General features: G+C 35.2%; 1 protein-coding gene across 1 annotated transcript in view; it reads left to right on the top strand.

The window, feature by feature from the left end:
• Positions 1-12,791: 12,791 nt before the first annotated feature.
• Positions 12,792-15,879, top strand: part of LOC113231895 — a 21,870-nt gene continuing 18,782 nt past the window's right edge. The window contains exons 1-3 of the mRNA XM_026466436.1: positions 12,792-12,955; positions 13,352-14,311; positions 15,411-15,541. Coding sequence (XP_026322221.1) covers positions 12,880-12,955; positions 13,352-14,311; positions 15,411-15,541 — 1,167 coding nt within the window. The 5' untranslated portion in view covers positions 12,792-12,879. The remainder of the gene's footprint in view (positions 12,956-13,351; positions 14,312-15,410; positions 15,542-15,879) is intronic.

The following is a 15,879-nucleotide window of genomic DNA, read 5'->3' as shown; positions in this document are numbered from 1 at the left end:
ATGTATTGCAATAAATTGGATTAAATTGAATTGGTTCGTCTTTTGAAGACTCAAGTCACACGGCTTTGCCTCGTAGTCCTTTGCTACACACGTAGGCCGTAGCTGCCAATTGCTACGAATATGTTTTTACAAACAGGTTGAGTGAAATTTGTTTCAATAATAATATTATTAGATTTTTAGTTCGGGACTATTTTTATTTAATTAGGATTATATACAGGTAAGGTAAAAAAGACAATGAAAGGTTAATTACTAGAAAGTGAAACAAGGATTTTTAAATTATATGAATAAAATTGGGTACCCGCGGCAAGGTGCCCAAGATGCTGGCAGCGTTCCCTTTGGGCAAAGTAGCTGCCGGCCCTTGGGTTTCCCAGACAGTCTATTAATTTTTTCGATAAAATTTTGTACAGATGAAGGGCACTGGGACCGCACGGGCTCCCCAAGGCGGAGATCTGCAGCCATGCGAATGGTCATGGCGCTTAGGAAGGTACCGGTACTGGCACAGGGGAAAGCGTGTAGCCAGTGGCCAGATTCCCACCTGGACGCCACTTCCAGACGCGCTCGGTCTATTGGGGTGAAATGATTCATTAAGTTCATTGTTCATTTAAAGTGTTTTTGCACAGAATATTATCCTAGCTCCTTTGAATTTTGGGGTCGGACGGAGAAATTTCGTTGGGACAAACCTGGTTCCAGGCGTTTTTGGACTCAATTAAACACGTCACCTCACAGTTTGTTGGTAGAAGCTTTAGGATACTGCCTACGAGGTTGACCGTGCTGTACATTGAGGATACTTCTGATGCCTAGACCACCATGTCTGATGGGGAGGGTAGCTTGGGTCCAGGTATTATGGGTGAGATGGACGTTGAGAATGGATTCAAGAAGAGTTTTTAGGTCAGAATCTATTGACATCAACTGATTATGGAATTTCCAAGCCGGACAGCAGCAAAGTACGTATGTAAATTTTAAAATACAGATGGCGTAGTGGGTGTCTAGGCTCAGGAGCCTATCTGTCAGGCTCAGGCTGGAATTGAGTAATCGAATATAGGTGCACCTAGAAGGCTAAGCTTTGATTTGTTGGTGAGACGAATGTTGGGGGCAAGAGTATTAAAATTTGGAATGATTATATCCCTGTTGGGATAAGATTGAGGGATGTAAAGTTCGCATTTATAAAAATTTTATTGGACGCCAATGGTGTTAAAACTAGATGATTTCGTTAAGGTCCGAAAGTACGATGTTTGCAGAGCCTCCTAGAGTTCCATCATCTAGGTACCAGACGTTAAGATTTGAATGCAGATTTTGGATGGATGGCGAGACTGATGATGGCAGGCCTCAGAAGGATCGTGTTGCTGACAACCCAAGGCAGGTGATAGTTCATTGGCTCTGTAAACTAGTTTAGAGGTCTCACTATAGCATTAAAGGATGTAATTGTAAATCTCTGGCACGTGTAGCTTCACCTCGTTCAGCAAAGCATCCCTATTGACCGAATTAAAAGCGTTTTTGACGTGGATCTAGAATAGCACCTTATCCCCTGAGTTTTTGTGAAGGAAGGTACGGAGAGCGTGATCAGCTTTTCGCAACCACTTTTAATGCCGAGACCGAGCTGAACGGGCATAAATCTGACTCTGAGGTTGCCGAACGCATAATTTTGACGCGAGGCGTCTCAATGTGCTGCCGACGGCAATCGGCCTGACGCCACAAACCTTTTTAGTTAGTGCTATTAAATATGTGCACCGTAAATGATGGGGACTATCTCCGTATGCACCAATGTGCATGCGGAGAGAATGTGCTTAGGTGATAAATCTGATGCTGCTGGGCAATCCCAGCAGCATCAGATTCAGCACCATCACCTCAGCGATGTTTTTCCTCAGCCTTTTGCTGACTTCGCTGAGCGATGGCGAAGTGAGGTCTTTCAGGTCAGCAGAATCGAGCGTAAAGGACGAAATGTCCGATAAGACGTTCTTTTCGTTGACTTGAAGGCAAGAATTTGGAGGGCAGTGTGGATCCAAAAAGTAAGGTACTGCAGGAGCTGGAGGGTGCTTGCTCTCAAGGGCGGTTAAAGTAATAGGGTTGTCAGGTGAGATGACGTCGTGGAAGAAGAGAAGCCGTGCTGCACCTTTGAGATTGCCGTCGCTAATTTTGTTCTCAATCCTTCTGGATAAGGCAATATCAGGGGAACTACGAGAAGAAACGGAGGAATGGAGTGTGGGACAAGAGCAGTTATTTTTAATTTTTTGTGTCAGTATCTTTTTTTTTCATCAGTTGCCAACTGTCAGGGTCATTGTGTCTGACGCAATTTTGCAGGGCGAGGGAAAGAGCATTAACGACGGAGATCCTAGCACCTCGTGGAATCCTTTTTATTACAGGTGTATGACGCGGAATGACTAAGGTAAATGAGACGGTGTGCACTTTATCTTGATAGATGTGCAGGCCTTTCGGATTGCGGAATGCGCGGAAGCAAACCACACACTCTGTGTCCGCCATGGTGTCTCTCGGACTTATTAAAAATCTGAAATTTCCTAACGGCTAATAAAACACATATTATAACGATTATGAAAAAAAAAACACTTAACAACTAACAAAGCACAATATACACAAAACACTTAAATCACTTTTAAACGCGAGTAATTACACTACAAAACATAAAACTAAGCTTATGAAAAAATCAGCATCTTGCGACAAGTTCGCAAGACAGGTGACAAGTGGATGGGCACAACTTGTTTTATTGTTTGTGCGCAGGGGTTCGACTTAGTCGCCTTGGAGATTGTGTTAACACTGTTCGGGACTTAATCATGTATAAAACATATTTTAATTACTTCGACGTATCGGACGTATGGCAACGTTCATGGTCTCGAAGGGACTGAAGATGCGGGTGTCAACATCTTCTAGCCGTGCGAGTTTTTCTAAGTACCCGCTTTTGGTCTTCATAATTTATTTGTGCATTAGGGTTGTCACTAGACTGACACACTACACTATGTTTAAAACATGATTAAGTTCAGAACTAAAAATCAAACAATGTCTGAAAATTGTGAACATTTAAATCAAATACACACGCCAGCAGATCAAGCTACACATTGACGTATCTTGTTCCGTTCCAATGGAGACGATTTTCGATCAAAAAATTGTAGTCTGGTGTGCCGTTATCCGTACAATAATAATAATTGTGAGTATTCTTTTGTTAGCTGTTATAAATAAGTCTTTTATTTTACTGCATTTTAGTATTTACTAAAAATGCAATATAAAATAAAAATCCATTTTTATTTTGAAATTTTATAAATCTACCCGAAATATGACTCTCGTAAGGTATCCTGGATAATACCCTAGTTGATGCGTAGTTGTTTGTTTTTGTTAATGTAGTAATTTGAAAATCAATACATTAACATTAAACATTTGACTAATCCCTTTCATAACAGCCTGTATTGGACTAATTCAAATTTATCGACAAATTCGATACAGCAATTTTTTTGCTTTGCTGTCACGGCACGAGGATCGTATGACGTGAGCTGAGTACTGATTCGATTCCCTTTCGCAACAGTATCCTTTTTATAATAATTTTATTGCATTTCTCCGAACAGTATGCGGAGCTACGTTGTTGGAATTGCCCACTCGTTGTTTTTAAGTCTCCCAAATACGGGACGGTTCTCATGTCATTCTTACATCGTAGAAAATTGGTTTGTGCGTTATTTTTAGTAGTGCGTCATTAAAATAGCAGTTGTTTTATTTTTAACTGAGTTCAAAAAAAGTAGCAGTTTCGACTGTGTTTTTGTTTACGCGATTACTCCGACATATATATGTATTAATTATATATACTTGTGAACCGATTTCGATGATTTTTTTGTTGTAAAGGTGGTATCTCAGTAGTGATCCCATTCAAATTTGAAGAAAATATTCCACATTTATGGATAATAAATAAAGGGATAAACCAGGCTTATAGGATTTCACCTACTTTCCGTTAACCGATTTCAATAAAACTTGACAAACATAATTCCACAAACTTTTGAGGTCGGTTTTATTAATTGTTACTGAAGTAAATAATAACACCATTATTATACGAGTACAATTTTATGATACTAAGTGATGGGACGAACAAGTCGTGCGCCTGATGGTGAACGACACGCCTGTCCATAACATTTTTTTTTTGTACCCCTACCCTTACTCACTAAAACCGGTACGCAGTCACATTAATGCTTGGCGGCAGAAATAGGTAAGGTGGCAGTGCTTCTCTGGACGAACACTTCACAAGATATATATCTTTCAATATACGAGTACTTTAACTAAACAAAACCATAGTTACATAAAATTCTTATAACGGTCAATGAAACTGTACTTAACAAAAGTTCCATTCATCAGACGTAAAGTCGAATTATAAAACTTATAATATTACAGTTATTTCAGTCGTCTATTAAATGGGATAGTGGGCATGGACTAAGTCACAGGCTGACATTGATTTACGTTGTTCATTTAACATGGAAGTGAACAATGCGTTACACGGAACTTCCAGCAATACAATCTTGTAGACATATGTAGTTTGAGAGGTTAATTATCAAACTACGATTAAAGTTGCGTAATTGTTTTACCGCTGGTTACTTATATTTACATCTACTTCTAGTTTATATTTATTTGTTCTAGTTATTTGTAAAATACTAACAACCTCGCAGGACTATATTATTAATATCACAAACAACGACTTTAGTTCCATGATTTTTAATAATTTATCACTATTATTATTATGTTTTACTTTCATACCGAACTAAAAATATTGAAATAGATCGCTCGAACAGTAATAATTCAATGCAAAACGCATTAACGCGGGTTGGGGCCGTCTGGGAGGACGGTTGTACATAAGTTTGAACATACTACTTTACTACCAGATACAGATCTAAAAAGTGTCAGATAGTACAGCAAAAACTTAAAAGTTTATTTTTTAGTAAATTTATTATGTTTTGTCAAAAGTCATGGAACAAAAATATTGTTATGAATATGGTTATGATGTTATATGACATACACATATTTTTCCTGTAAAAATGTGCAGTTAGGGCAATTTACAATGTGGGCCCCAAAGTGTCTTTGAGAGAAGTTTTAAGAAATTAACATTCTTACACAAGCTCTTTCGTACATTTATGAAATTTAATTTATGTTAAGATGCACCCCGCACGAAATTAGCTTCCCCGTAAGACGTACTATTTATTCATATTCTCTGGGCAACAATCAGCGAGAACCTTACGCCGATCGGCAAATCATCACGATGGCAAACATGTCCCATAGCTCTGAACTGTAAGTCTCTGCCATCAATACGATAAGAAGATATTAAGAAGAATAGTAATTTTATGAAAAGTACGGATAAATATAACATTATTGCGAGGAATAAAAATGCACTGACTGTCCTTGACAATCGTCTGTCTGCATGAAGTCACAAATCCAGTTAAAGGATTGCCCTTTAAATGAATTTGTGATATACTTGATGTATACGTTTCTATAATAAGGTTCCGATTGATATTCACAATTTGTTAGTTACGATGTTAAAATTATAATGAAAAAAACTTTACACTAGAGGTTTTTGTTATATAGCGTATTTGAAAGACAAAAAGTCCACGGTAGCGATTCGTTTGGCTCTTGCAAGTTGCTTTGATCTATCATATTTGAAATACGTAATACGATCGTGTCTTCTGTGATTACGCATTGTTTCACGTTTCGTTCCTATTTGGCTATTCAGTTTTAATAACTTTCAAGGGTTTAGTGACTTTCAAAGTTGTCTTTCTTGTTTTAATATGCCACATATAACGAAATTATTAAAATTAGAAATTATTGCCTTACTGCTGGTTGAAATTTGTATTCTGTATTTAAGTAAGAATCATACGTTAAAGATCGAATTGGCTTAAAAACTTTCTTAAAATGTCGTTCACTAATGAGACGACCAGGGAGTCTACCAAAATAAATTTTACGCCTCACAGGTTAAAGATTAACTTTATTTAACAATTTTCTCCACATTTTGTGCTCAGAACCAAAAAGTTGACAAAGACGGCTTAGGGGGTCAGGTATCTTGTGTATATGACTGTACATATTCAGCAGTGTACCTTTTTCAATGATCGTTGACACTTGTATCAACTTACGATCATCGTCTCCGTTCGTCGACGTCGATGCAATAACGTCGCAATAAGTAAACTTAGATCGCGAATCGTCCCATTTAGGCCGTTTTTTGATTTATCGGTGCAGACATCACGGCCAGTCAGGAAACGGCCTTACAGTCGTACTTTCCGTGTACCAAAGTTTCGCGTACGAATAAAAATAGAAAGGATTGAAAGACGAAAAAAGAAGAAGTTCCGTTAACCGACGAGCATATACGAAAGCATCGGTGCGTGTTGATGAGGCGAAAGATGATTTTTTAGGATTGTTCTTAGTGGATGTCTCTCCCTAGCCCGATTAGAAAAGGGCGTAAAATTTGTGTATGTATGAATCGCGACGCAATAAGATTGCACTTAGAAAATTAAACTATTAATTCGGATCTAAATCGCATTTATTTATTTGCTTTTTCAAACAAATCAACATTTCGGGCCCTTTACAGATCCATATTTAATTAGACATAGTCACGGCTGACTGAGATAGTAAAGTCAGTCAACGACACAGACCAAAGTCAACCAGTTATGTCTAATATTAATCCAAACAACTCCATTTTTCACTACAGTTGCATAAATTATTAATTAAATACCTGATTTAAAGTTTTCCAAAGAACATTTCAATTTACGCTACATACGTTTTACAAAATATTTGATTTTAACAATATAATTTTTTATTAAATTAAATTTGTTATTCATTCAATAGTGGAAATTAGATATCAGAATCATCACAAGCTGACGAGTGTGTTCGTTGTGTTCACTAATTTGTGCATGCACTGAGCCCTCCACTGAGATCGCTGGTCGCTCAAACGTGCACCATGCGTATGACAGTCGTTATCTTCGCTCCTCGAGTGTCGCTGGCGAACAAAGCGCGACGTTTCAATAATAGAGACTAGTTCGTTAGCTCACCTGACTCTCTCGCAGTAATTTCCTACTCAGATGTCGCTGCTCAGCCGTTTATATTCTCATAACATATTATAATCTTATATCTAAATCAAAAGCGAAATTGTTTCTTAGAAATGAAACAATTTACTTCAAAAAAGGAGGAGGTTTTCAATCCATCTGTTTTTTTTTGTGTGTATGTTACGCGATTACTCTGACATTTGTGAACATATTTCGATGACTCTGTCTTTGTTGGAATGGGGTACCTCAGTATTGGTCCCATTTAAATTTAAAGAAAATGTTCCACCTCTAAGGGTGGCAAACTAGGGGACTACTCACTTTTGCAAAGTTTTATACACTTTTAAAAAGGGCGCGATACATTGGTCAGGATGTAAAAAATAGTCACGCATACAGTCACACTGTCACACAATCGGAAATCACTTCACGCATGAAAGCTAATCGTCATTTTTATTACCTTTTTTAAATAGGCGCCTTGTCGTCGAGTTGCGGATACCAGCGCGTTGCACCAAGTACCAAGTACATTTTTTAATACTTTTTTTTTTCAATAAAACGAAATGATTGAAATAGTTTTTCTATTATTTCGTTTTATTTTTAGTGTTATTATTATCGTACCTTTATTTCTCAATTTAAGATGTACTACAGAGAAACTCTTGTGATTGGGTTTATTGGGAAGAGTTTGACTTTCAAGATACAGTATCATACTAATTTGGAAGTCAAAGCATCACGACTACGTAATACTTCATTTATTTGATAAATAAACATTATTATTATTATTATTATTATTATTCATTACTTTGTGTGATAATATGTAAAATTTAGGGGAAATTTTTGAAGCGAAAATTTTAAAGATAGGAATATAGATTATTTATTAGTTGTTGCGTGTGTGTTAGAGACTAGAAATGGTTCATGAAATTTATTACTTTCGCAATATTTTTTGTTAATTGGTTGCTGATAAAGGGACTTCGTACTGTTTGCGACGATAATTAACTTATCTTCAATATCACGTATTGTTAAATATGGTAAATGATGAACTGTTATATGTATAATTTTTCAAGAGTTCAAGTGTTTTCTACTGCTACTAAAACTGTAAATGTAATATAGTAAATAATTTCTTATTAAGAAATAATTATGATCAGCGGTAGGATATTTAGAATGTTATAGTACAAAACAAAACTATAAGCAAGAGATTTAAATCAAGGAATCAGTCGTAATATGTATTTCGTTATAATTAGTGAAAATCCCCGATGAGGTTCATAATCATAGCTGTGGTTTAATTAACTACGCATGTCGCAGGGGGATATGATGCTCAGAACTGATTTATGACCGGCCAGTAAACATATTGACTCCCTGTCGTAAACTCTTGGTTTTATTGGAACATATACGATGTAGATTCACTTCGGTGAGGTGTTTGTATCTGAGTAAGTGAGTGTCTGTGCAATTCTTTGGGTATAATATCATCATCATCATATACAGCCTGACTTTACCGACTGCTGGGTATAGGCGTCCAAGCAACTTCACATATAACATTAAATTGCTTTGTAAATGAGGAGTTTCCTCACGATGTGTTCCTTTACCGAAAACCTCATTGTAAATTCAAATTATAAACCTGTTGCGAATGGCAATCTTAAGACTAGAACATTGTGCTAGTTTCTTTTTGAGAACGACAATCTGTAGCAGAATATCAGAGGCGCTGTGAAACACTCCGCTATAGACCGGCTCTATGGTCGGATACTAAACTTTATATTTATTTATTTTTTATTTATTTATTCATTTATTTCAGGCAACTAAGGCCCATATAACAAATACCTTACAGACTAACATACATATAAAATAATATAAACTTATTAACTATTTACACGAATTACTATTCGGCGACGTGCGACGCAAACAAGTGTCATGTATCGTTCCTCTGAACCGCCGGAACATGACACCCTTCGGCCAAAACTCTACCTGCATGAAGGTCGACAGATGGACCGTTGGGACCCTCACCACAAACGAATTAAAGTTAACGTTGTGGCGAGACTCCAAACGTTCGACTCTCAGGGTGAATTGGGCTTTCAACCGGATATACTCCACTATATCCTCAGACTTCGTGGAGTAATGCAGTCGAGACAGGTACAACTGCGTCGTCGGTATGGCCGCACGAAGCAAGAAGTTCTGTCCCGTTGGAGCTGTGCCACATAGATAAAATGTAATGCCTTTATTTATAAATGTGTTTAGATAAGTAAACTATAGTATAATATAATATATTTTGATATTCTCTCTCATTGTAACGGTATACGTACATGCTTATCAAATTGAAATCGGGGTAGGCAGAGGTTCCCATCATCATGCGTTATTAATACAATAATTTTAGTCACCTCGAGCGCCGTCTTAGCGCCGACGGTAACCTGTTGTTTTGTTCGGCATTGACGTCACGTTGCACTGTGATTCCCCCATAGGCCATAAATCAAAAAAAATCATTGGCTTATCCCGGTTAGATCAACTCACTAAGTTAGTAACTAGTTAACAAGCTTCCAAAAACTATAAATATCAATGTAATTAGGTCACGTTATCATTCACTTTTGTGCATCGGAAGTGAGCGCATCGCGAGACTAATTATCACCACGTGTGAGTCATCGAAACTTAATCACTTTGTTTTTGAGTGTCACTATTCCAAATCAAGTGTTTACGTGTTGTGAAAGCATGGAGATCCAAGAGCATGGTATGTACTTTTATTATCAATTTTTTTTTAATTTTTTTTATGCATATTTTTTTTATATAATTTTTTTATTGAAGGCAGTTTTTTGGTGAAAATTTTTGGCATAACTTAATTTCCTTTAGACCTACAACTTTTGGCTGCGCTGAGCTGCACCTGAGGTATATGGTTTTTGAATAAGGAGTATGTCCTTATTAAGAGCTATAAGTTTCATTTGCATCTTGCTGCCTCTTCTTGGCTTAAAGGGGTGTCAAAGTATGCATGTCCATAGTATTGAATTTTTAATTTTTTTTTAAGTTCAGCTTTCATATTGTTTTAGGTACATTTTTCAGTAGTATATTATTAGGGCATCTGGATACAAGGAGTTATCCAGACGCCCTAATAATATCTATTCAAGAAGTCATTACATCTATTCAAGAAGTCATCTATTCAAGAAGACATCTATTCAAGAAGTCATTACATCTATTCAAGAAGTCATCTATTCAAGAAGACATCTATTTCAAGAAGTCGTCTGAAAAAACTTTTTTATTTGACAAATTTCGTCTATAGTAGACTATTTCTATGTATTCAAGAACATTACCAATTCACTGTTTATTTTAAGAACAAAGTATTACAATGTCACAACGCTTCCAATTGAATGCATATGGTCTGGTATTTTATAATATTTATACTTATCAAATGACACCGCTATGCAGAGACGATAGCAAATGCGCGCGTGTCTCGATCATTCATGATTAAGTACCTGATGCAATTCGCAATGTAAGCTTAACGCTTTGTTATATATTCTATTCCTTATTCAATTTTCTACCCGACTACGTCGAAAAAAAAGGAAGGTAAGGAATAACGGGTATTGATAAAAACAATGAATGTTTCAAATATAATTTATTAATAAAACGTATCTACATTTTTACAACATTGTGTAACCATTACTAGAGTCTGTTGTTAGAGGCGACATAATTTTATCTATAATATCTTTTGTTGAGTGGTAAATGTCATCCAATAAAATGTTTCTCACCGCGTATTGCACACACAAATCTGCTTCACATTTACACATTTGGTCACTATTCTGTATTTGATCAGTATCATAGATCTCTATTTTAATAACCTTGCTCGCACCACTCCGAAGTCGCTTTTTTATATATGTATAACATGTAGTCTTTTCGGATTTTCTTTTGCGTCCCAATCCGAGCCGCGTTCCATTTGGAGATAAATCTCTTTGTGATGCAGCGCTGGGCACGAAGTTGAATAATTGATCTCCGGAATCCTTAAAACAAGTTGAAAGTAAGTATTAATTACACATCCTCAATTCATTGTTAATATTAAAATTATTTATTTATTTATTTATTATATTTACAGTATATAAAACCTGTACAGGTTTCTCAACAAATTTAATCTAAAGAAAATTAAAAATAAATTTTGGTTAACTTACCGACATTTTATGACAACTTCACAAGAAAATAAGTTTTTTAATAATGATTATTTTACTCCCAATTTACCCGTTTATATTGAGTGAAGGCAGTGCTAATAGGGTTCAAAATTAACATCGTACTTACTGTATTTTTTATTCAATACTCATCAATAAATCTAATATGGAGTGCTCGACGCCGAGAGTAAAAATGACTCCGTTTGTGTTTACTTCCATTTATGATTACTCGACTACAGCGGAGCGAACAGGAGGGTTATGATTTCAGCAGCATACCTAAGTGTATGTATCTAAGTGTGTATGTATTCATCTGTTCTATCACTGAGCCAAAACTGCTAAAACGATTCCAAGTTATGAGGTATCGTTACATTGAACTCAATTATGCCGATTATTTAGGTATCTACATCATATACTTATATAGTCTAAAAAATAAGAACCTTTCGTTTCAACATACCTTTAAAAGATCTCTTCAAATATATCATATAGAACATGATGCAGCAAGTGTGATGTAGTACAATATTTATAAAGATTTTTATGATGAACACCCATGCCCAGCAGTGGGACGTGTAACAGTGTTGATGATATGATATGACTAGTAGTTTTGATACCAATGTTTCGTTGCCGGGGTTTAATTTTGTAACTTTTGTATTCGTAGTATTAAGTGAATTGTTGTATGAAAAATTCTGTAAGCAGGTATATTTTCAATAAAATTATGTTATTAAGATTAATGATAATACAAAATGATACATCGCACACTCAATTCTATCATTTATTTAGTAAGACAAAATTATAGTTCTTATTGCATAAAGAAGAAGGTTGAAATTATACAATCGATTTATTAAGCAAAGAAAAACATTTACAAATGCAAAATATCCAATCAATATTTCACATTTTATTTTTATGCTACCTTATCCACTTAGAATTAGAATCGATATTAGAATTAACTTACCGATGATTGCTGCATATCATACTGAGTATTTGTTTTTGCATTTATGTTGACTGTGCATTTTCCTATTTTGCTTCATATACAAATTACAAATATGGGTAAACGTGACGCGTATGAAGGCCTATATAGACCGGTCCTCTCTATCCATGATTATTGCTCAGATCACCTTCCTACAAGACAACAGGACAGCTCAAAAAAACAAATCAACCACTGCAAATAACTAAGAACAATGTAAGTGCATTTTAAGTACTAAAATAAATTTATGTTACATAACCGTGCCATCTATTCGAACTATTCATCAATTATAATTAATTATCTATTTTATTCCATTATTTTTTTTCGGACTATTTATTTTTTAGTCCAAATCCGAATCTATTTACTGTGATGAAGAGTCGCGGGTTCGAATCCTGCTGGGGAGCAAAATTAGTGACAAGTACAAATGCGCATACTCGATTCCAAAATGTTTAATATTTTACCTGTGCTTATTTTATCGTTGTCCTAGTTTTACTAATCATTCGATCAGTTTTTGTGAGTTCACTGTCGCAAGATATTATTACCAAACAATTTATGTTTTTATTCAATCATTTTACTATGTACTACTCATATATTTTATTCTATTAGGTCTTTGGCACAAGATTTATTCCTGTCAGAAGACGAGTGCGAGACGGTGCAGCCTAAGCTCTCGAAATCCCCGAAGAAGCATTCGAGATGTGACCCTTCGACAAGTAAGAAGACAGGTGAGCCGTTCACTACCACTGCGCCTAAGAAAAGGAAAACCGTCATCAACCCAATCACCCCCGTCATGAAGGCGGCGACGGCTGAGCTTTTCGGCAGCGAGAGTGATGAAGAAGAAGGGTGCTCGACAGGTTCAACAAAGGGTACGCCAATTTACTCTTACGTTACGCGAAAGCTAGCAAATGGGATAAGTCGTCAAACAGACGACAATAAAACTGGCACTCATTACGTTGAGTTAAAAGTTTATTCATGCAACGAGATCAAAAACGTTGCACCGATAAATAGATGGCGTCATAGTATTATTACTATAAAAAACAGAACGAACGTCAACTCTGAAGCTTGGGCACATCTAACAGATTACATAAAGACAACTCGCAAAGAATTCAAAAATTGCCCACCCTCATTTAATAGTACTTACTATTAGCATTATTTTTACTGGCCTGTATTGTAGTAATTAAATGTGTTTAACTATAAATATATATGAATAAGTAAATAAATATATTATTTTATTCTTAATTTGTAATCTTTTTACTTTACAGCGACATCCTGTGTAGCCAATGCGGTCAAGTGTGACATGTGCAACATCGAAATTCCTCAAAAGAAATATCATTATCATATGAGAACGAATGTACACAAAGAGAATTGTTTATTAAAAACTGAATTCAAAAATATTGACATTATTAAGACTGCATTTAAGAACAGAATTGTGACTTACCGCATAAATCCTGCACAGGAAGTCGAGTACCTCACACCCGAGGCGTTCCTGTACAGTTATAAAAATGATGTTTCGAATGTTATCCATTTATCAATACTGAAACACACATGTCTGAAGTTAAATTTTGAACTGTTTGCTTATTTTGAGTTACCACGGTCAAGTACGCAACAGTTAAAATCTTTTAATACAAAGTTTGATTGCGTTTTTAACAACACTAATATTAATGAGTTGTATATGAATGCTATAGAAACATTTAAACAAAAACTTTCAGAATTTGAACACTGTGAATCTGGTTGGTCTCTGGTTTCAATAAGTCATTTAGAATTGAATATAAACAAATATTGTCCTATGAGAGGTGGTACGTTCATAGAGCTGCCATCATTTCTCAAGAATAGTAAAAGTTGCATAAATATACAGAATAAAGATGAGTACTGTTTTCTATGGAGTATAGTAGCTGCATTATTTCCCGCCAAAAGTAATGTATGCAAAACAAGTTCATATCCTCACCATTCAACTGTCTTTAAAACAGACGGTATGACTTTCCCTCCGTCGTGTAAAGATATACAATTGTTTGAAGCTAATAATAACATCAGTATCAACATTTATGGATTAAGTTCAAGCAGTTTAGTAACTGGTCCATTATATTTATCTAAAAATCGAAAGAACAATCATGTAAATTTATTATACTTTGAAAAAGGAGTCAAAGGTCATTACTGCCTTATTAAAGATCTTGTACGATTAGTAAAACGTCAGATTAGTAAATTTAAAGGGAATCTATATATGTGTGAGAATTGTTTACGTTTTTTTTCTTCTGAAATTAAATATACAAACCATGATTGCTCTCAAGTGTTGACAGTCTTACCTAAAAAAAAATAGTACAATCGGATTTAAACATTTTGAGAGACAGCAAAAAATTTATTTTGTTATATATGCTGATTTCGAAAGTCTATTAGTTAACTGTACAGAGAATGGTAGCGAAAATACACGTAATTTAAAAGTTCATCAACCTTCATGTTTTGCGTATTATATTTGTTGTTCATATGACTCGAGTTTAAACAAGTTCGTTACCTACAGGGGTTCGGATTGTGTAGAAGTGTTTGTTAACAGATTGATTGCAGATGTGAAATGCCTTTATAAAATATTATGTGATAAGAATCCAATGACGCCTTTGACGAAAGAACAAGAAAATAGTTATCAAAACGCTACATCGTGTCATATTTGTAGCCATTTATTATTCGATGACAAGGTTCGTGACCACGATCATATTACTTCTGAATATAGAGGGCCAGCTCATTCACAATGTAATTTGATGTTCAGAGTGTGTCCATTCATACCAGTAGTCTTTCATAATTTAGCTAACTATGACTCACATTTGTTTATTAGCGAATTAGCAAAATACTATGGTCCAATTACAATTATACCGAAAACTAAAGAAAAGTACCTCACAATTACAAAGACCATACATTTAAAAGAATTTACACGTCCATTACAAATAAAATTTATAGATTCATTTCAGTTTTTGAGCACAAGTTTAGACATGTTGAGTAACAATTTATCAGATGAAGATTTCACCAATTTATCCATGCAATTTAAAAGCAAGCATTTGCATTTATTAAAATCAAAAGGTATTTATCCGTACGATTACATGGATTCTTGGAATAGATACGAAGAAACTAAACTTCCTTCAAAAGAATTTTTTTTTAATAATTTGAAAATGGAACATATAAGTGATAAAGACTTTAATCATGCACATTCTGTGTGGAATGTATTCAATATTAATACTCTCGGTGAATATACCGATTTGTACCTTAAATGTGACGTTTTATTGTTATGTGATGTATTTGAAAATTTCAGAAACTTGAGTTTAAAATATTACAAATTAGATCCAGCCTATTACGTAACATCACCGAGCTTGAGTTGGGATGCTATGCTGCTTTCGACAGGCATTGAACTAGATTTGATAGATGATTTGGAAATGTATCAAATGTTAGAAAAAGGAATACGCGGAGGATTGGTTCAGTGTTCATTACGACACGCTAAAGCCAATAATAAATACTTACCAGAATTTGATGATTTCAATCCGTCATCTTATTTGATATATTTAGATTGTAACAATCTGTACGGACATGCAATGACTAAAAGTTTGCCTTATTCTGAATTTAAATTTTTAAATAAATATGAAATTGAAACGTTTAATATTTTGACAGTACCTGAAAATGGAGACACTGGGTTTATTTTGGAAGTGGATCTAGAGTATCCTGAGAACTTACATAATTTGCACAGTGATTTGCCATTCGCTCCGGAGAAATTTATTCCCCCGGGAGGAAAGTCTCCGAAATTGATTGCGAGTTT

This window comes from Hyposmocoma kahamanoa, unplaced genomic scaffold, assembly GCF_003589595.1.
Source record: "Hyposmocoma kahamanoa isolate Upper Pololo Valley unplaced genomic scaffold, ASM358959v1 66, whole genome shotgun sequence".
In the NCBI taxonomy this organism is placed as follows: Eukaryota; Metazoa; Arthropoda; class Insecta; order Lepidoptera; family Cosmopterigidae; genus Hyposmocoma; species Hyposmocoma kahamanoa.
Note: the sequence above shows the minus strand (reverse complement) of the source record. Positions and strands in the feature narration are given on the sequence as shown.